This window comes from Oncorhynchus masou, chromosome 15, assembly GCF_036934945.1.
Source record: "Oncorhynchus masou masou isolate Uvic2021 chromosome 15, UVic_Omas_1.1, whole genome shotgun sequence".
Taxonomy (NCBI): domain Eukaryota; kingdom Metazoa; phylum Chordata; class Actinopteri; order Salmoniformes; family Salmonidae; genus Oncorhynchus; species Oncorhynchus masou.
Window position 1 is genome coordinate 56,041,155 of NC_088226.1, and position 23,325 is coordinate 56,064,479.

Here is a 23,325-nt window from a genome sequence, read left to right on the forward strand (position 1 = left end):
TGTGAGAGCCAGAAATATTGCTTGTTTGTAGGTGACCAAATACTTATTTTCCACCATAATTTGCAAATAAATTCATAAAAAAATCCTGTGTGATTTTCTGGATTTTTCTTCTAATTTTGTCTGTCTTAGTTGAAGTGTACCTATGATGAAAATTACAGGCCTCATCTTTTTAAGTGGGAGAACTTGCGCAATTGGTGGCTGACTAAATACTTTTTTGCCCCACTGTATATAGCCTAGTTATTGTTATTGTGTTACTTTTTTATTTTTTTGCCAACTTGGCAAATATTTTCCTCTTGAATTGCACTGTTGGTTAAGGGCTTGTAAGTAAGCATTTCACAGTAAAGTCCACACTTGTTGTATTCGGCGCATGTGACAAATAAAGTTTGATTAGATGTTTATGTTACATACACCCTTCCCCTGTAATGTTTAACCTTTATATCAGCCCATCTATACCATACAACAGCAGAGGAATATACCGCACAAATACAGGCAAATATATTCCGATTTTTATTGTGAATTTAGCACAGAAGATGGGATCACATTCAAAAAGATATGTCACAATTCTCTCCTAGTGTGTATGGGGGGTGTATTTGATGATGATTGCCTGTAATAATTAGTCCATGCCTCAGACAGAGGTGATGTGCGTAGAAAGGAAGGAGTGGATGGTGTGTAGATTGAGAGAGAAAGATTAATTGCTCCGTTCTGAACACCCCCTGATCCGACCAGCATAAGTTCTGAATCAGTTCAAACCCCGTTCATTTAAGCTGTGAAATCAACATCGTTTTCACATTTAGCTCATTAATTTACCCTACCAATTAGCACAGCTCGAGCAGCTTGCTATGGAACGTGTAAGGTAGTTGTTTACACGTTTAATTGGTCAGTTAAGTGCAGGTCTGAGATGCGACAGAAATTTCACGGGTGAGTAGAGGGGGATGAAAATAACTTCACTGAATTACAGAATGATATACTAAATAGGAGGAACATTTTTGTGAATAACATAATTAACCAGTTCAAGATATGAAAATAGTGGTTCTGTTCCAGAATACTAGAGGACATGATGGTTTTGTTCCTGGAGAAATGTAGTCATTTCCCAAATTTTGGGGTTTGTTCCCTGAACCGGTTTCAACCCCTGGTAGAGATAGTAGAAAGAAAGAGAGAAACACCGTGTGAGTGTAAGACAGAGAAATAGAGAGAGAGAAAAAGTGATATGGAGTCTGCTACATGTCAGCATGCTCTGCTCTGCCCATCTCTCCCTCATGGTGACAGCAGATAAGATGATCATCGGAATGCGCTACGAATCTGTAGCCTGCCAGCACTCAGACAGCTCTGTCAGCAGAGCACCATTACCCCAAGCCTGCACACACACGTGCCACCAGACCTACACTAAATACACACGATCACACAGATGCATGTTTGTGCACTGCAGTCCCCACACGCTCGATCACATGCACACATGCAATATACCTCAAATCAAAACAAACGTGGTCTCATTAAAATACCATAGTGTACTCTCGGGTGGCGCGGTGGTCTAAAGCACTACATCGCAGTGCTAGCTGTGCCACCAGACTGATTTCGAGCCCAGGCTCTGTCACAGCCGGGAGGTCCATGAGGCGAAGCACAATTGGCTGGTAGGGATATCCTTGTCTCATCGTGCACTAGCGACTCCTGTGGCGGGCCAGGCGCAGTGCACGCTGACCAGGTCGCTAGGTGTATGGTGTTTCCTTCGACACATTGGTGTGGCTGGCTTCCGGGTCGGATGCGCGCTGTGTTAAGAAGCAGTGCGGCTTGGTTGGATTGTGTTTCGGAGGACGCATGGCTCTCGACCTTCGTCTCTCCTGAGCCCGTGCGGGAGTTGTAGTGATGAGACAAGACAGTTACTACTATCAATTGGATACCATGAAATTGGGGAGAAAAGGGGGGTAAAAAATACCATAGTGTATTGCAAAGTTCCAATGTGTGTCAGAGCTGTAGCAGCAGGTGGCTATGCTAAACCTCTACCTCTCCTACCCACACACCTGCCTGGGGTTCATTAGGCCACGCAATGGAACGTTTCAAAACGTCTTGTAACAGAACATTTAACCTCTTGATGCTATGGGGGCGCTATTTCATTTTTGGATAAAAAGACGTGCCCGTTTTAAGCGCAATATTTTGTCACAAAAAGATGCTCGACTATGCATATAATTGACAGCTTTGGAAAGAAAACACTGACGTTTCCAGAACTGCAAAGATATTGTCTGTGAGTGCCCCAGAACAGATGCTACAGGCAAAACCAAGATGAAACTTCAACCAGGAAATGAGCAGGATTTTTGAGGCTCTGTTTTTCATTGTCTACTTATATGGCTGTGAATGCGCAAGGAATGAGCCTGCCCGATCTATCGTTTCCCCAAGGTGTCTGCAGCATTGTGACGTATTTGTAGGCATATCATTGGAAGATTGACCATAAGAGACTACATTTGCCAGGTGTCCGCCCGGTGTCCTCCGTCGAAATTGGTGCGTCATCTTCAACTGCACGTCTTTTTCCAAGCGATTCACCGGAGAAAGGAGACTACCACGAACGATATATCAATGAAGAGATATGTGAAAAACACATTGAGGATTGATTCTAAACAGCGTTTGCCGTGTTTCAGTCGATATTATGGAGTTAATTTGGAAAACAGTTCGCTGTTTTGATGACTAAATTTTCATTTTTGTTTGGTACCCAAACGTGATGTACAAAACGGAGCAATTTCTCCTACACAAAGAATCTTTCAGGAAAAACTGAACATTTGCTATGTAACTGAGAGTCTCGTCATTGAAAACATCCGAAGTTCTTCAAAGGTAAATGATTTTATTTGAATCCTTTTCTGGTTTTTGTGCAAATGTTGCCCGCTAAATGCTACGCTAGCTATCAATACTCTTACACAAATGCTTGTTTAGCTATGGTTCAAAAGCATATTTTTAAAATCTGAGATGACAGTGTTGTTAACAAAAGTCTAAGCTTGAGAGCAAATATATTTATTTCATTTGCGATTTTCATGAATAGTTAACGTTGCGTTATGCTAATGAGCTTGAGGCTATAAATAGAATCCCGGATCCGGGATTGCTCGACGCAAGAAGTTAAATGATTCTTATTGGATGAGTCCAGGTCGTCGTCTTCACCTTGTTCACAATGAGCGCGTGTCAAGCCTCGGACACAAAACGCCCCACTGACAACTAGAGGGAAATTAATATACACAACAAATGCACGCGTGTAGCAAAGTCTTATGAATAGCGTATGGTGTGGAGTAGGACAGGCCGGCTGGTGTGGAGTAGGACAGGCCGGCTGGTGGATGGTTGTTCGTATTGTGCTCGGGGTACATTAAGGCCATTTACCCCCTCCAGTTGTGTGGATGTTCATTTTACATCTAATTCATTATTAATGAGTTTTTACTCTGCACTAACACAGCACATTTCCCCTCCATCTCAGTCCCCCCCTCATCTCGTCCTCTCTTTTAAACCCCCGCCCCAGCGCTCCACTCAGTGTAGCCTTTCAAGGGTGGGGGCAGTGCTCTTTGTACTAACTAGCATGTGTGAGTTTACAGTAAAGACAGTGTGTGCACACATGAGACTAGTTTACTGTACAGACGGTCCTTTCATGAATACATGCTCAGACCCACCCTGCTCACTTAAGCACCAACCAGTAACCACCAAACACATGCTCAGTCACACACAATCCCACAAAGACAGGCTGTGCCACACACACAAACAACCCTGAACCACAAACCTTGAGACAGACATAAACCCAATGTTCCATCCGCTCACACACAGTTGTTTTGAGCACAGTCCTGGTATCAAAACAGTGTGATCCTGTCAGAGCAGGAGAGAGAAGTGGGTACTCTGTTCTCTGAGTGGCAGCATGGTAACAGTATGAGAGCCTCTCCTCCACTCTAGACCTCCATACACAACAACACACTATGTTAGATGTGTGTCGGCGCTGACGTTCGTATGGAAACAGAGTTTCTATGTCACACATTCCCCAGTCAAGACAGATCCGTGTGTGTAGAGAGAATTACTGTAATGAGAGCCCCATGTCAGCAGCTCCCTCCAGTCTGCTGATTAGAGGTTGTGTAAAGAGCAGCTGCAGAACACACACAACTAACTTGGCAGGCACAAACAAGTTCATTTCATGCAGTAGCAAGTGACCCACACATCTAGCTAGGTTTAATGAATGTCTTCCTCTATGGGGTCCAGATACTGTATCTTGTATCACACACACAAAGAACAAGAGGGTCAAACACACACAGAAAGAAAGAGACACCAGGAAAGACACATAGCCCATTACTCCTAATCCCTTTACCTTGGTCTCTTTCCTGCCTCCTAATCCACTTAAGCAACAACCATCAGGCTCCAGCCACGATCAATAAGGCCAAAATACTAACCTAAACCCTGCTATTTCTAACCCAGGTCTGAGTGTGAGGCTGCATTCAGCTTGTCAGTCTCTGTCCACTCTGTTGTGTGCGTGCCATGTGTTTTAACCTAGAGTAAGACTGATTAGTCTGTCAGTAATAGGTGTGTGCTCATGAGATCCTCTGTGGCGAGAGACCTGCAGCTTTCCTGTCTGTCTGCTGAGGGATGCTAAGCAGGTCACCCCTAATCCAATAGACTGGTGTCTGTCCTCAACATGCTTTGCATAACACTATGTGTGTGGCTCGCTGCCGTAGAATGCTTTAGTCGAATCAAGAATCTGCCAAAGAATGCAATTTATAGTTGGGGGATAATGAATTCAGTGTTAATCCAGCAAGCTTGATTCTTGCCAATTCATATTTAGTTTATATTAAATGCACAGACTTTTGCCCCTACCTACATGTACATATTACCTCAATTATGTCTACCACCTCGTACCCCTGCACATCTACTCGGTACCGGTACTCCTTGTATATAGTTTCGTTACTGTCATTTTATTGTGTTACCATCTCCCTTTTTGCAATTTTTTTACTTTTTGGCTCTGCATTGTTGTGAAAGGGCTTGTGAGTAAGCAGTGGCTTGTGAGTCCCCCAGTGACTTTTGGGTGATTATGGGATCTCTGTTCTAATTGGGGTTCCAAAGCCTTCTATTTTAAGTTAATTCCAATCATTAATATCTTTTAGCCAGGTTGCGATGACATAGTAGACAACTCTCTCTGTATTCAATTGAGGCGTCTGATATTGGCAGCAAGGACATCATGATGCTTTGACAGGGAACATACATTAGCTAGGAGGATAGTTGGAGAGGTGGGTGGCTTTTTCTGGCTCTGACGTGTTGCCTCACTACGCCCTTCTTGACTCGTTTGTGTTTTGTTTTCTGTCCTTTCCATTTAATCCGGTATGTCTGGAAAACACTCCCTCTCCCCATTCAAAGTGGGCCTTAGCAGGATTAGCCCGTCCTTCTTGTAGCAGAGCACATCTCCATTCCCCAGGGAGCTCCAGCCTCCAGGTGATCCCCAACACTACGCATTTGATAAGGAAGAATCATGTTGAGATTGCCAGAAGGTTGAATTCGATGTTTCTGAACATACTGATCACATCTGTACACTTTATAATCCACAAAGGGGTAGGGGAATTATCCACATTAAGGTATCACATAGAACAAGAAAATGTGCAGGGGACCCACACATTTTTTTTTAAATTTAAATTGCTGGCTTGTTCGAGAGAAACGAATCACCGCCTTGCAGCGTCACTGGAAGATATATCTGGAATCAGCCAGGCCTGTTTGAACGCTGGCCCCCTGTTTGTATAGGGAGCCTTTCATCCGGGAGCTGGGTAGAGGGAGAGGGGGCCATACAATAGAAGTTAGCTGGAGGAGAGGGTGGATGAGCTGATTCTGGCTGGTCGAATCAAAGCGGGGGACCGTGTGAAGGTGTGCCAAGAGAACACAGAGAGGCAGAGCAGGCTGAGGCTGGGACGACACTGACAGCTAGAGGCCCACAGTCAAAGCCAGTCAGGCCAGCTCGGTCTAAATTCTTACACATCAACCACACATATAGACATACAGGAAGACACGCACTGAAATGCACACATACATGTTGGAATATTGTTACGGAGTCTCAATCTTCTGAAAGTCCTGAACAACAGAGCCCCAACCCATCCCCAATGCCCAGCAGCCTATGGAAGGAAAACTCTCTCAAAGCCTTGAAACACATAAAAAACTACTCCTATACAGTTAACGACATCCAGAAGATGCACGTTCCAGTTCATCAACAAACATAAAGGATGAAGAAAGCCTGTGAGCCTCCATCCATTGTTGTGGTTTTCCCCGTTTCCTTTCCGTGGCCCGTTTCTCCAATGTACTCTCTCACTTCTCCTCCCTCTTCCTCCCCCTCAGTACAAGCTGAGGTTGGGTCAAGTGGGCGTTCTAGAACAGATCTAGTATATAACCAACCCACTCCTGCTTCTGGTCATGGTAGCCTAATAAGATGTTAAGCAGCTCTCCAAACTCTTGTGGCCCCCGTGAGCTACAGAAGCTGTAAACTAGCACATGAACAAACACGCACACACAGAGAGAGAAAAGGCTGCCGTGTTGAGTTGGGTACTAGGGGAGGTTGTGTACCTGTGGTACTGGGTCTGGAGGAACTGGAACTCCTCCTTGATGCGGTCCAGGGTCTCTGGGTAGGTGAGCTTTAGGGCCTGGGGGGCTCCCGAGGCTGCAGCTGCCGCCGCAGACGCTGAAGACCCAGGGGGTGGCTGGAGAGGTGCCTACGCAGAAAGACAATAAGCACTGTGAGCATATCTTGTCAAAAGTGTGAACATCTTTCAGACTCTATATACAGGTCACTGACAAAATAAACGATACACCAACATAAAGTTTCTTAATAGGGCATTGGACCACCATGAGCCAGAACCGCTTCAATGCACCTTGACATAGATTCTGTAACTCTATCGGAAGGATGCAACACTATTCAATAAAACACCAAATTCTAGAATTTGGTGTTTTATTGATGGTAGAAAATGCGGCCTCATGCACCGCTAGTCATCTCTGTGTGTGGGTCCTATGAGAGATGTGATTGTATGCATAGGGAACAGTTGTTGTGAGCTGGAAAGCCATGATGAGTTTCCTGGAGCTGAAGAACAAAGCTGAAAGACTCGGAGGGGTGTGAGCACAGAGAGGGGGGGGAGGATGAGACTGTCGGGAAACCAGGAGAGGCCAGGGGAGACAGGAACCATTGTGATGGGACAAAAATGTGTCAGGGCCAGATGTGTGAGGGGAACCGGGAGGGAGGGGAGAACAAGGGGCTCTTGACCAAATTAAGACACTTGTTTAATATTAAGTCTGGGTTGAAAGGAAGGAAGGAGAGAGGGAGAATAGGTAGGACCCCATCAGGAGTAGCACCCCCGGTAGCCTGGCCCTCCTCTCTCTGGAGTAGCACCCCCGGTATGCTGGTCCTCCGCTCTCTGGAGTAGCACCCCCGGTAGCCTGGCCCTCCTCTCTCTGGAGTAGCACCCCCGGTAGCCTGGCCCTCCTCCCTCTGGAGTTGCACCCCCGGTAGCCTGGCCCTCCTCTCTGGTCCTCTCTGCGGGGCTTCGAGCAATTAGTTAACAGGGCCTCAGAGGTAATGCTGCAGGACAGCCAGACAATGGGCCGGACCTTGGGCTAGCGACTGTCTGTCTGTCTGGATCTCTGTCAATGGAGGCCCACCCCTCCGCCCTGGTGCTAAAGCTACATTGAAGGATATACGACAGGCCGTTCACACCACTGCTCTCTTTAATGAGAACAGAAGTGGTGTGCGTGTGTGTGTGTGTGTGTCTAGAGGAAATAATTGAGTGGGTATAGCTCCACTCATGGGCCCTATGCAGAAGAATGTTATTGGTTTATAAAGTGACATTAGTCACATTAAGTAGATCGCTTGTTCGTTCTGCTGGATTCCCTGGTGGAGGGGGAAACTGGAGAAAGGAGAGGTCAAGAGAGAGGACATATGGAACTCAGCGCTCAGTCCTGCATGTGACTGGACTGTGGATCTGCACAGCACCGCTAAAAGCAGGTGTGTGTTAGTATGACATAGGCAGACAAGAAATATTCACCGTCATAGTAAGGATGAAGCCAGAGCTGGAATGTGAAGCTAACTGAAGCCGGCAAGCTTTAGAAAACCCAGAGTAGATCTAGCTTAAATCGTAGTACACCCCTCAGGTCCACTGAGGTTCAAGAGAGGGGCTGCTCATTGTTCCAGCCTCTAACGAGCTCCTCTCCCCTGCCTGCTTGCCTGCGCTCCAACTCAATCTGTTGGCCAGATCCTCCCCCTGAGCACAGGCAGGGGCACAGACTCCCTCGCTCTCTCTCACACAAACACACACACACACCAATTACTCTTCACAGGCCAGAGAAAGGCGCCTCAGGAACAAGAGCGCCAAGGCCATTTTGTAGGAGGCGAGGGAGGTAAGGAGGGGGAGGGGGAATAATTCTGCCCTTCTCTCCACCTTCCACTCCCTGTTTTCTTGTTTTTCACCTCAGTGTGTGTGCGCGCGCTGGAGAACAGGTGCAGAGAGCCTTTTTGAGACAGAAATGGGGAGTGTGGGATCGAGGCTGACCCAGTAGTTGAGTTCGGTGATGGGGGAGATTTATGAAGACAGAGGAAACTGCTGCCTGGGCTTCTGCTAACATCAGCCATTCTGGCTCTGATGCCCAGGTGCTGTTATGATTCAGGCCAACGTCAGAATAGGTGCCTGCAGGTACACAGCAGACCCCTGTGGCCCCTCACAGAAACAACAATATGAAAGAGTGGAGTGCTGCAGAGCAGACCCTCCCATTAGCTGTCAGTCAGATGACTCACTGATCCCTCTACCTCACTGGTCAGCTGCTCTGGTTTAGTGTGTGATGTCAGAGGTCACACTGCTGACCTGATCACCATTGGATTACCCAATCACCCACCCAGGCATCCAGCCAGACAAGACTAAAAAATGTACTCAACTCTCAAGTACAATACTCCAACTAATCCTGTTTGTCCCTATAGGAAGTCAGGGAATGTGCCAAGCTCCAAAACAGCCATGTTCCACCGTGCCATGAAGAGCCAGAGGCTAGAGAGCGCCATCAGGGTAAAGGAACCATAGGCAGTCAGGTGGCTGATCAGATAGCAGCCTTCCTCCCTGAGTCCCCTGGTAATCTGCCCTGGTCCAGCTCAGCAAGGAATACATTGTAGTGATTAAATCAGGCCCCAGCTGGGAGCAGTAGTGGTGGAAAGGAGAAGAGGTGAAGAGGCATCCCGGGACAGTAATGGCTCTAATCAGGCCTAAATTGTCTTTAATGGGCCTTTAAAATAGGCTGGAGGAAGGCCTACAGGGACACCCCAGCCAGGGAAGACAGCCACTAGGTGCTGGGCTTGAGCTAGGCAGCACACACAACCTGCTGCTGCAAATGACTGATGCTTCATATAGAGAGTCTGGCTGCTATTAAAGTCCTACAGGTTAACACACACACACACACACACACACACACACACACCCTCTAAGGAACAGTGGGTGTGGCATTCCCTGCATGCAATCAATGTTGTTTTCCTTTTACTCCCTCTAATTAAACCAAATAGCACTAAACCACTATGACCTCACATCCCTTGATTCTCCCCAAAACACACACGACGCAACACGCCCACACACACACACACACGCCACAAGCGTGCACACACACACACCAAAGGTGAAGCCCCTTGAAGACTTCAGTTCTTTATGTTACCTGCACTTCTATTCCAATCAGTCTTCTCCCAGTCTCCAACAGCATAAGAACTGGGAACCAATCTAGCCAACGAACCATCCTGCTAATTACACTGTGCCTTCCCACAGAGCCGATTGTTCCAAGTAAACAGACACCATGCTCCCTCGCTGCTAGGGCACTACCTGCCTGTCTGCCCGCCCGTCTCTGGGGACACAGTAGTGGGAAGGAGGGCATGGCAGACCTATCCCCAGCCCCCAGCTGGAGAACCATAGAAGAGTAACAGCCCCCTGCCCCCCTCCACTCTCACCCAAGCATTCCCCTACTGATTTAAACAACTGTGAAACATGGCAATATATTGTCCTTGCAGAAAGCTTTTGAAGTTCAAGCCTCATCGAATTATTCAAATAGTCAACAAACCAGTTATTTGCATTTTAAAGCACCTCTGTGGGTGGATGATGTGCACGCACGCGCACACAAATACACGTAGACAAACACACACACAATTGATCACAAGCGCCAGGATCTCTCTGCTGTGCTGTGGGAGTGAATGAGAGAGAAATGCCCCAGTTCTCTCTAACTAAGGGGAGGGCTGCTAGGCACCACTTTCATTTGCGCTACACCTTTCTTTCCCCCCCTCGCTCCTGAATGCTTGTTATTCAAATGTCCCCGCTGTCAGTGTATATAGGCGGTGCATAACTGTTTGGTTGTCAGCTGTGTTAATTGCTGTAAGTACCTTCCTTTATTAGGTAACCCACCCACAGCCGGTTTGTTCTTTCCGGGGCTCAGACTTAAGCGCCACACCTCCAGAGCTGGTTTAAACCTTGCCCAAAAACCTCTCCTCTGGCAGGCGGGCGGCCATCTAATCGAATACTGGAAATAAAGAGCTAAGCAAGTTGGGTTACCTGGCGCTTCCCTCCCAGCCCATCACTCCCCGGCGCTTCCCTCCCAGCCCATCACTCCCCGGCGCTTCCCTCCCAGCCCATCACTCCCCGGCGCTTCCCTCCCAGCCCATCACTCCCCGGCGCTTCCCTCCCAGCCCATCACTCCCCGGCGCTTCCCTCCCAGCCCATCACTCCCCAGTGCTGCTGAAGTGGACCTGTCCAGAATCAGCCCAGTGGGAGTCCTGAATCAATCAGGGTCTGATGGGAGAGCAGGAGGGTCTGCTGACTGGGCCAACAGAGCTCCAGGAGCCTGCTGGCATTACTGGACCTCCGAGGAACAGGGGGGTGGGGGTGGAATTGATACATGTACAAACAAAACTCTTAATCATTAGGTGTGATTGTATATCTGTACACTCTACAGCCAGACCTGTGTAGTGTGGTGCATTTCCAGCAGAGTTTGGGTTGGTGAGCTGACTCTGGTGGACGTCTTACTGCCGACATTGTCGTGCGATTCTACATGTAGAATCGGTTTGCAAATTACATTCAGCACTCTGCTCAGAGGTGCTAAGTACTCTTGGCCGGAAAACGCTACCGGTAAATGGAACTGGATGCTAAGCATTGAGAACAGCAGTGCTGACACATCTACTACTAGTCCGCATTATGCTGATTTCCAAGAACTGTAAGGTGGAGCTGGTCTCCTTGGTCAGGCTATACTAAGCAGTCTGCCTGCCACAGCAAAATGTTATCAAATAAATGTCTCACTGCTATGTAACAAAAATGAGGAAATATGTTTCACACATTTGCATGTCAGGTGTTTACCTAAACATTAATTGAACTTCATTCATTGTATGGCATCCCAACGTTTTGAAAAAAGTCAAATAAATCTTAAGAACGACTCTAGCAAGAGCAGATTTCTGGATATATATTCTGTTACATATACAGTGAGTACACAACATTAGGAACATCTGCTCTTTCCATGACAGACTGACCAGGTAAAATGTATACTCAGTACATTATACTCACTCTACCATGCTTTTCACATTAAAGGAAACTTGACAAACAAGGTTCCATAAAGGATTATATTTACACTGCACAAAAATATAAAAAGCAACATGTAAATTGTTGGTCCCATGTTTCATGATATGAAATAGCCCAGAAATGTACCATATGCACATAAAGCTTATTTCTCTCAAATTTTGTGCACAAATTTGTTTACATCCATGTTAGTGGACATTTCTCAATTGTTTCCCTAACATTTTTCAATTTCTTCACCTACGGGATTATCGGAGACCAGCACCCGGATGGACAGCTGATGAAACTGAGGAGTATTTGTCTGTAATAAAGCCCTTTTGTAGGGAAAAACTCATTCTGATTGGCTGGGCCTGGCTCCCCAGTGGGTGGGCTCCCAGGCCCACCCATGGCTGCACCCCTGCCCAGTTGTGAAATCCATAGATTAGGGTCTAATTTATGTATTTCAATTGACTGATTTCCTTATATGTACTGTAACTCAGAAAAATCATTGAAATTGTTGCGTTTATATTTGTTCAGTATAGTTTCATAAATTGTTCCCTGGGTCTTCCAAACATACTTTAATGAAAGCCAATGACTTTGGAGACAGGCTTTCAGTGTTTCAAGCCTGTTGTGGTTAAAATGAAACAGAATCTGTGCTTTCTTTCCCAACCCAGTACCCCTCTCCCTCCAGGATGCATAACCATACATATGAGCTGTGGTTGGTAGCTAGCTCCCCAGGTGATGCAGTGTAGAGTTGGTGGATGAGATGGATTGGGTTAAGAGCTGTAACCACAGCGCCACGTTCTGTTCTGTTCTCCCTTTAGTCCTACAGCTGGCTGGGGTGAGGGCGCATTAAGTTGGTGTAGAGCCCTCTCACTCTTCTGTCAAGGTACTATGGGCATGGTATGGAGAGAACCTGAAGAGGTAGAATTTCCTCTCGGGAAGTGGCATAAATAATTTAAAAATCACTAGTAGAATCCATTTTTAACCCAATTCAACTACTTTCAAATATGTACACGGTTTTATTGATTGAAAACAGTGTAATGTCTGGTGCTAGCCATCTGAAAGTACACCTTGAATTATTTCACATTGTTGTATTACCGCCTGAATTCAAAATGGATTAAATATATGTTCTCTCACCCATCTACACACAATACCCCATAATGACAAAGTGAAAACATGCTTTTAGAAATGATAAGCAATTGTAATGAGAATTAAATACAGAAATGTAATTTACAGAAGTATTCACACCTGAGTCAATATTTTATAGAAGCACCTGGCAGTGACTACAGCTGAGAGTCTTTTGGGGTAAATCTCTAAGAGCTTTGCACACCTGGACTGTACAATATTTGCCCATTGATCTTTTCAAAATTCTTCAAGCACTGTCAAGTTGATTGTTGATCACTGCTAGACAGCCATTTTCAAGCCAATTTATATCAAAACTGAACTAAAACACTCAGGAACATTCAACATTGTCTCGATAAGCAACTCCAGTGTAGATTTGGTATTGTGTTTAAAGTTATTGTCCTGCTAAAAAGGTGACTTCATCTCCAAGTGTCTGTTGGAAATCAGACAACCAGGTATTATTTAGGATTTTGCCTGTGCTTATAGCTGTATTCCATTTATTTTTATGCAAAAAAAAAAAAAACACTCCCTAGTCCTTGCCAATGACAGGCATACCCATAACATGATGCAACCACCACCACGCATGAAAATATGAAGAGTGGTCCTCAGTGATGTGTTGGATTTGCCCCAAACATAATTATTTGTATTCAGGACAAAAAGTACATTTCTTTGCCACATGTTTTGCAATATTACTTAAGTGCCTTGTTGCAAACAGGATGCATGTTTTGCAATATTTTTATTCTGTACACGCTTCCTTATTTTCACTATGTAATTTAGGTTAGTATTGTGGATTAACTACAATGTTGTTGATCCATCCTCAGTTCTTATATCACAACTATTAAACTCTGTTTTAAAGTCACCATTGGCCTCATGGTGAAATCCCTGAGCAGTTTCCTTCCTCTCTGGAAACTGAGTTAGGAAGGACACCTGTAACTTTGTAATGACTGGGTGTATTGATACTGTACACCATACAAAAGTGTAATTAATAACTGCATCATGCTCAAAGGAATATGCAGCGTGTGCTTTATTTTTTTTTTACACATCTACCAAATCGGTGCCCTTCTTTGCGAGGCATTGGAAAACCTCCCTGGTCTTTGTGGTTGAATCTGTGCTAGAAATTCAGTATTCGGTTGAGGTACCTTACAGCTAATTGTATGTGTGGGGTACAGAGATGGGGTAGTCATTCAAAAATCATGTTAACCACCACCATTGAACACAGAATGAATCCATTCAACTTATTGGTTAAGCACATTGCTCCTGAACGTATTTAGGCTTCCCATAACAAAGGAGTTAGATACTTGACTCAAGAAATTTCAGCTTTTAATTTGTTAGTATTTTCTCAAATTCGACAACAACAAAAAAAATCCACTTTGACAAGGGTAGTGTGTAGATCAGTGACAATCTCAATTGAATAAATGTTTAATTCAGGTTGTAACGCAACAAAATGTGTAAAGGGGTGTGAATACTTTCTGAAGGCATTGTACGTGTTCGAGGGACAAAGGTGCCCCATTAACCTCTGTTCCCCACCCTGGCTCCGACCATGAATCATGGCATCATACTTAGCATTAGGGCCTAATCCCCATCCCTAGGAGGACATGGATGTGAAAGCACTCTCATGGTGGGGTGTATGGTTGGCATGGAGGAGAGGCGAGGGTAACTCTGTTTCAAATAGAAACTTATACGATAGGCTACTTCATATAGAAGGCATATACTGTATTTTTGCAAAAAATATGTATTGATTCCACACAACAAGTACATAAAAAAAACAAATGTGACATGAGTAAAGTTTATAGCACAAATATTTAGTTACCAGTTGAAAGTCAATTCAGATTGCAGTTCCTGGTACTGGGTGTCTAGAAAACCTCATGTATAGGACTGTCTGATACTTTTGTTTGAATCAAACAAATCAAAAGCACATGCATCATCAATAAGATGAACGCCAGAGAGGAAAAACTCATTCTTAAACAGTAAGTGACACTTCACTGGGTAGCCTGTTGGTTAGAGCGTTGGGCCAGTAACCGAAAGGTTGCTAGATTGAATCCCTGAGCTGACAAGGTAAAATCTGTAGTTTTTTATAATAGAATTTAACTAGGCAAGTCAGTTAATTAAGAACTAATTAATTTTTTTCAATGTCAGCCTCGGAACAGTGGGTTAACTGCCTTGTTCTGGGGCAGAACGACAGATTTTTACCTTGTCAGCTGGGATTTGATATTGCAACCTTTCGGTTACTAGTCCAACGCTCTTACTACTACGCTACCTGCCGTTAACACACTGTTCCAAGGTCGTCATTGTAAATAAAAATGTGTTTTTAACTGACTTGCCTAGTTAAATAAACAACCCAAACCCTTGCCTAAAGTTGACTCACCCCTCAAATAGACTGCCGAGTGTTGAAAGGACAAACAAACCTAGACCACTCCATCATCTAGGCCAATACAGCCTACCATTTGGATTACTCGAGGTTGGGCTGTTCTAATTTGACACTTTAAAGTTATACCAACAACAAGAGTCCAGAATTTGCACAGAATGAGTTTCCCTAAAGTTCTTGTTTTACCAGACTCTGGCGGTATAAATCCCCTCTGTTTATAACAGACCCATGTTGGATTGAGTTTACACCGCTCGTCGTTCAAGTACCAAACGTAAAATGAGTAAAGGTTTGCAATGTTGCAGCATGTGTTACTTTTTCACCAACACGATCACAAAGGAATTCCGGATACAAATAGCATAGATACAATGACAGAGATAAAAATGGAACAATAAATCATGTAGCAAGTTTATGGCCCTACCTCTGTATACATTCTTGCTCATTGTTTCCTTTATTTCAAATAAACGTACTTCAATAGACAGAGAAAGGTTAGATAATGTATAGATCGCTGAGGTTTTAAAGTATCGCCCCAACAGAACAATTACCGAACGTTACATGCTAATCGTACTTACCGGAGGTCGGTTTTGAGGAAACATTCTGGGTGCCGAATTCTTAAAAAAAATCTTCCTCTCTTATGGGCAAAAAAGGACAGAAATGGAGAAGACGTTATATTGTCGGTTTCAGAGACGCATTTGGCTTGGTTTCAGAGGCAGTAATGGCAAAGCTAGTCTCGGCTCGCTAATTCCTTGCTCAAGACTCCCTTTGTTCTGGTCTATGTTCAACCCACAGACAAATAACATTCGATGTAGTAAAGATGCACCCAGTCCACGACTAAATGTTTAGAGGCCTCGTGACTACGCACTTCGAATGAGTAAAATGGCACCTTTTCTTCTCGTAAATACTCCCCTCCCCGGTGTATTCTCACCTAGAATAAAAAGCAAATGTGGCTAGGTTGTACTATGTGGGTTCTGAGTCGGACACCACCACATTCAATGCAGCCGCAGCCTCTTTTGTCTCGTTCGTCGCCCTTCTCCTTTACAACACTGCTCTCCTCACACTCCCACCTTCTTTTCTGGTCCTCGCCTGATCTTCAAGACATAGCTGACTTGTTTTCTTGAGAGAGAAACTAAAGGGACATTTGCTAGACAGAATGAGAAGGGAGTATCTCGCTATTCTCGTTGATCAAGCCAGCATAGGACTGGAGCTAAGGTTTCGCCTTTCTGTCCTTATTTATGACACCGCATCTAGCCTACCCACTCTAATGAAAGAAGGCCACATCTGTTTGCTGGTGTTAAAACATTTCAGACCAATGACATACAGTTTGCCAATTGCTCTTGTATAAATAGTCTAATGATATTAGTAAAGTAAACACCCTTGTTGATTTTCTCACCATGCGTGTACATTTTCTACTCAGTTCGTTCATTCGTGTAGCCATGCAAATGAAGCCCGCTTTGTACTTAAACAATATATATATATATATATATTTGAGATTCCTACATTAACCATGTTATAATTGTATATACACTACGTGTAGCCTACAATATAACGTGGGGTACAATGGAATCGTTCAACAATTGAATGAAATCTCCACGTGGGGCTCGACCCAGTCACAATTAACGCTGGTGAACGTAACCAATGAGTAATCCGAATACCCACGTGGGGGACACCGACCGTTTGTTTATTGGAGGATACTGGTATTACAGTGCTCCAAACGTCAATCAAGTAGTCTGAACCCGCTGAGAGGACAATTTAACCCTTTCGACGTGATAGTGATGAAGTTGTGGTAGACCTACAGAACAGTGTCTATTAAGCTTATTTCCTCTTCCCACAAATCGTATATCGGTGCACAAATCTTGAATGTTGCATATATATATATATATATATTTTTTAGTATATATTTTTTATATATATTTTCTTATTTATATATATATATATATATATATATATATATATATATATATATATATATATATATATATAAAATATATTATATTTTTCTTATTTATATATATATATATATATATAAGAAAATATATTGTCAGGCCCTATGATAAAATTATATTCTAAATCTGAGTAATGTTCATTTTTGGACATCTGAAATAAACAATGAACATGAGTAAAGAGAGCATCCCACCTCACAAACAAATGTATTTAATCTCATAATTATTTAATATTGCAAGTATGGTACAGAAGGAAAGCTATAGCTGTAAGCTTTAAAAATGTTTTTAAAACACACTGCCATTTTTGTTGTCGCTGATTTGAAAACAACACAGCATTGAGACTTGCACTCTTGATGATCCAGTGAGTAATACAATGGTGATTATAGCCAAGCACCTGCATATTTCAGTGTGTATTGTTTGTTCCTTTAAACTTTAAAGAATCAAAAATAGCATTTAAAAGAGGAAAAATTCAGAGACATTTATTGGTATTCTGGTGGCACGACCCCTTTAGCAGGCCTCATAATTAGAGAGACAGATATTGAAAAAGCAATTTTCTGACAGTGGAAATCACAATCTGCCAGGGGTGGAGTTGGAAAATACAGAGTGTGAGAGAGAGAGAGGGAGAGAGAGAGGGATGAAGGACAGCGGGGGATGCTAAGAAAGAGGAGCCAGTGTGAGAGTTAGAGATTGAATGAAAGAGAGTGCCCAAGGGTGGTAGAAAAATAGAGTGAGAGAGAGAGAAATGGGGAGGGTGAGAGAGAGAGAAATGGGGAGGGGAGAGAGAGAGAAATGGGGAGGGGGAGAGAGAGATGGGGAGGGGGAGAGAGATGGGGAGGGGGAGGGAGAGAGAGAAATGGGGAGGGGGAGAGAGAGAGAAATGGGGAGGGGGAGGGAGAGAGAGATTTTATTGCAATTTTTTTCCCAATGAATTTTAATGCAGCTTGCTGGTCTCCCTCCCAGGGTCTAGGATCACATTTATTAGAATAAAAAAAGTTGTGAGGAATGCAATGTATTGCAGGCTTCTGCTTGGAGATGTTTCATGTAGTAGGAGGGCGGGTAGGGCGGGCAGCGTAGGGCAGGCAGGCAGCCAGCAGGATGTATGGGTGTGCGTTGTGTGCTGGAGGAGGCATAATAATAGATGATAGAATGTGATCTGGTAGAAGTGAAGGACACACATTATTGCTATAGGCAGGTCAGCCCAGAGAGGGGGTGATACTAACTGGGGTCTGATTGAGGCCTGCAGATCCCAGTGCTGTCTGGTCTGGAGCACAGCACTCATTTCAAAGTCCTCAATCACCACACCATTGTTATGGAAGAGGCTCTTTTGTTTTTAGGAAAATGTCCTGTTGAAAAGCAACTAGTCCATATGATCAACACACTCCTTTTATATCATACATGACACATGGTCACGCACCTGCAATATCCCTTGTAATCACAACTTTTAGAACTGCATTTGATACAGAGATGGACTTGTACACAGCAGTAAGAGCAAGGCAAACTACTATTTATGGACAGGAAAATATCAGCAGCCAAAAAAACATCAACAGGGAGTGGTTGAATATGAGGAATTGTGGAGATGCAGCAACCTGTTTTTTGTCTTCAAAAACATACAATTGCCTAGCTACATTTATCAAATAGAATAGTATTTGTCACATGCTTTGCAAACAACAGGTGTAGACTAACATAGGGAGGAGGGCAGAAACATGGCAGTGTGGTGCCAAGTTAACAACCTCGCCCTCAACGTGATCAAGACAAAGGAGATGATTGTGGACTACAGGAAAAGGAGGCCCGAGCATGCCCCCATTCTCATCAACAGGGCTGTAGGGGAGCAGGTTGAGAGCTTCAAGTTCCTTGATGTCCAAATCACCAACAAACTGTCATGGTCCAAATGCACCAAGACAGTCGTGAAGATGGCACGACAACGCCTATTCCCCCTCGGGAGACCTGCATGGGTCCTCAGATCCTCAAAAATTCTACAGCTGCACCATCAAGAGCATCCTGACTGGTTGCATCCCTGCCTGGTATGGCAACTGCTTGGCCTCAGACTGCAAGGCACTACAGAGGGTAGTGTGTACGGCCCAGTACATCACTGGGGCCAAGCTTCCTGCCATCCAGGACATCTATTCCAGGCGGTGTCAGAGGAAGGCCCTAAAAATTGCCAAAGACTCCAGCCACCCCAGTCATAGACTGCTCTCTCTTCTACCGCACAGCAAGACATACTTTTGAACAGTGAAATGCTTACTTAAAGGCCCTTCCCAACAATGCAGAGAGAAAAATATATACAAAATAATAACATGAGGAATAAAAACACAATGAGTAACAATAATCTGGCTATATACATGGGGTACCAGTACCGAGTTAATGTGCAGAGGTACAGGCTAGGAGGTAATTGAGGTAGATATTGTATGTACATATAGGTAGGAATAAAGTGACTAGGCAACAGGATATATAATAAACAGTAACAGCAGCACATCTGATGAGTCAAAAGAGTTAGTAAATTCATGCATTTCACATCAAGTTTTAACATAGAACTAAGCTGTTTCAGTACATCCATCTCAAATGAAAACAAGTGATAGAATGTATCATATTGTACCGATGGGGGGCTGGGTACCCCCAAATGCCCCCCACCCCCACATGCTGGGGATGGCCCCTGCCCAGCATGGGGGTGAGTGACAGAGAGACAAGGCTCCAGTGTTGTTATGAGTGCCCCTCCCCCCAGCAGACAAGCCTGGTGTCAGCACAGAGACAGCACAGTGATTTATAGGTCTCTCTTCTCCTGGGAACCCGCCTCCCTCTCCCATTCCCTCCATCCCCCACTCCATCCCTCCATCCTCCCTCCTCTCTTTCCTCCTGGCCCCTGGGGGAAAAGAAGGGGTAATGACCCACATCAGCAGCCACACACAGACACACACACATACAGTGACACACTTTCACGCACTCAGAAATAAACACAAAATACACAGACGCACACACACACACACACACACACACACACACACACACACACACACACACACACACACACACACACACACACACACACACACACACACACACACACACACACACACACACACACACACACACACACACACACACACACACTCCTGACAGAGACTCAGGCACATTAACACCCACAGGCATGTGTATCTGTGAACTCAGGATTCCACTGCTCTCCTTTCATGTTGCATTCCCTGCCCACTCAACAGTCCCTCACATTCCTGATGCAATATGATGCTATATGTCCATACTACACTGGAAACTGAAACAATACACCACATCTGAATCGATGCATTAGTTGCATACAGTCATATAGGCCTACCAGTATTTAGGAGTGATACAATTTTGTCTTTTTTCAAATACGTTCATTGCTCTTTGTGGATGCGAACAACAACATCAGGCATTGCTCAACCAAAACTACCTACACATCTCTTTGGAATAAACCATGGGTCACCATAAAAATAAAATTCCCTTAGCTTAACAATGTTTATGCAATATGACTATGACATTTTTTGGGATCTTTGAAGGGGTCATTGTCAATATCTGACATAAGCCTACTGTAGGCTATATGCCATCATTGTAAGTAAGAATTTGTTCTTAACTGACTTACCTAGTTAAATAAAGGCTCAATAAAGTAAATATTCTCTTGTTCTCTGTATGATCAATATAACGGATATAGCCTATGTATTTAATACAGTCCAGTATCTTGGCATAAGCAATTCATTTTGAATTCAAACACACTCTGCAGGAGGAAGAGATGTTGGCCTAACATTAACTTGCAAATTACAACTTTTTCACACTGCCCTGTCATTCATTACATACAGTAGAGTGGGATCTGTTCTTTTCTCACATCTAGAAAAACCTGCTCATGGGCAGTCCCACCACATAGGCTATTCCCTATTGTATGTTAATCATGGGCTCGACATTCAGGGATGCCCTCTGGCCCTGCAACATCTTCCGAGCACACAGGGCAAGTTAATTAAACGTTCATATGGCCCGCTTGGGCCAGTAGGCTACATTTTCAAAAATCATAAATAAAAAAAAGGATATTTGTATTTAATGCTTCACAATCTTCCCGACCTCTGACGCTTCACACTTGTTATCAACCAGCGTTTCCAAGCAGAGGTAAGAATGCCAAACCATCTCCATCTCGAGTGAGCCCCTCCTATACGTCCTGGATCCTTGCGCCAGACCCATCTCAGCGGAGGCGGAAAATCATCAATTCAGTGTTGAACATCAGCATGCGCATTAAAAAGATAACCAGTGGTGGAAAAATTGTCTTATTTGAGTAAAAGTACAGATACCTTACTAGAAAATGACTCAAGTAAAAGTGAAAGTCACTAAGTAAAATACTACTTAAGTAAAAGTCTCAAAGTATTTGGTTATATATATACTTAAGTATTAAGAGTAAATGGATTTGCTAAAATTTACTTAAGCATCAAAAGTAAAAGTTTAAACCATTTCAAATTCCTTATTTTAAGCAAAACAAACAGCGCAATTCAATTTTGTATTTTTATTGACGGATAGCCAGGGGCACACTAACACTCAAACAATTTACAAATGATGCATTTGTGTTTAGTGAGTCCACCAGATCAGAGGCAGTTGGGATGACCAGGCAGATATAAAAAAAACTACTTAAATAGTATTTTAAAGTATTTTTACTCAGGTACTTTACACAACTGAAAATAACCACCTACTTTTCTGTATTTTTTCATATTAGACACAACGATGTCATTATTAGCAAAGCAAAGTTTATGTAGGCCTATACTATGGAGCTGCTTGTTTGTCAAGACATGAACAGTATTTAAACAAATAACATTTTGGTTAAATAGGCTAGGCCTACAGGAATAAATAAAAATGAATTTTGTAGTAATGCGATTCTGTAGTCTGTATAGGCCTAATTGTAAAAAATAAAAAAATGTTTACGAAAATATTAATTCCCGAAGCTGTTAATGAGCTATGTCATTTATTTATGAGCTTAACATATCAGCTGTCGGGTGGCAAGAGTGTGCAACTCCTCACACACAGCTGATTGCTGCGTGGAAAGAAATACGTTCGAATAAGTCCAGTCACTGCCAACATTCCTAAATACAATTTAGGGAAAAGACAACAGTGTTGCTGATATTTATTGAAAAACGCTGGATACCATTTTTTTTAATGCTATACTATGCATTTCTCAACTCCAATTTTTTGTGCAATTGGCAGCGTTTTACAATCTGAGTGTCTGGCATGACAATATTTTCGAAGTCAATCTTGAACGATCTGGCTGCTATAGCCTATTAACTGTAAAATTCACACAATTTCTCTGTATTTATTAACACTGTAAAAAAATCACATGATTGTATTAGTGCCAATGGGAGCTATTATTTAAAGACATTAAACAAGCAACAACATCATATTTAGAGTCTGTGACCTAGCTAATGATTAGCCCATTGGGGTAAACAATGCAGAGGAGGCTTTAACTTGTGCCAACGTTTTTAAAAGTTGTTTCGGAGTCCAAGGGCGAATTTAGTTATTGCACATGCGCATTCAGTGTCCCTATTGAAATATGCAAATTACCTACATGTTAGAACACGCCAATAGGATCTCGCTAGCTCGTGCTTGGCTCTGCCCATCTCCTTGCTTGTTCTGCCCACTATGATTAATTTGCTCCCATTGAAAACGGAAGGCCGTGATCTATCTTGGGTTAGTTATACAAATCTTTGATATTACCATTTGCCAAAGATTCCAAATCATTCTGTTTCTCATCTTGGACACCATATGGGCTTTCTTTGCAAGGAAATCTGTCTGCGATAATAAGCACAGGTTGCCGCCTCCCGTTCATTTGTGGCATTGCAATTGCATTGAAACGAAGGGGAATGATTTGCCGGATACTAGACACCGCTAAATATGGATTGTAATATTGAGTTAAGCGAATACAATCATACTAAAGATATTTCTACAATTATTTAATGTTAACATTTGAGCGATAGATCATTTTTATATTTTATAATTCCTCTCGTCATGCGCAGCACGGTTCTATGGTGTAATGGTTAGCACTCTGGACTTTGAATCCAGCGATCCGAGTTCAAATCTCGGTAGAACCTTGTTTTATGAAAAATTGCAACTTTGGATTTCTATTTGACATATTATCAATAGGCAAAATAATCAATGATAATACTGGCAAGTTAGTAGATATCAGTTTGGTGTATTGGTACACCAAATATATGCCATATATGCAAAACACTGAATCATTGGATTTCTTGTTTTATAACAGTAACGTTGTATTACTTGTGATATATAGAACCAAAGTATAACAGCAGTGGTGTAAAGTACTTAAGTAAAAATACTTGAAAGTACTAGTTTAGTAGTTTTTTCGGAGATCTGTACTTTA

At 43.4% G+C, this 23,325-nt stretch overlaps 1 protein-coding gene and 1 non-coding gene across 7 annotated transcripts in view; one reads left to right on the forward strand and one right to left on the reverse strand.

Annotated features, from left to right (window-relative positions):
- The window catches only part of tle2a (TLE family member 2, transcriptional corepressor a), a 52,212-nt gene extending 35,991 nt beyond the window's left edge, over nucleotides 1-16,221 (reverse strand). For 5 of the 6 annotated variants that reach the window (XM_064989755.1, XM_064989758.1, XM_064989757.1 and 2 more), the window contains exons 1-2: nucleotides 15,585-16,221; nucleotides 6,544-6,689 (exon numbers count right to left, since the gene is read on the reverse strand). In XM_064989755.1, coding sequence (XP_064845827.1) covers nucleotides 6,544-6,689; nucleotides 15,585-15,608 — 170 coding nt within the window. In that variant the 5' untranslated portion in view covers nucleotides 15,609-16,221. The remainder of the gene's footprint in view (nucleotides 1-6,543; nucleotides 6,690-15,584) is intronic. The other variant, XM_064989753.1, reaches the window with a different exon arrangement.
- A 6,745-nt stretch (nucleotides 16,222-22,966) lies between these two features.
- trnaq-uug (transfer RNA glutamine (anticodon UUG)) lies at nucleotides 22,967-23,038 on the forward strand. Its single transcript has one exon. It is a non-coding gene; the product is annotated as a tRNA-Gln (tRNA).
- Nucleotides 23,039-23,325: the final 287 nt, after the last annotated feature.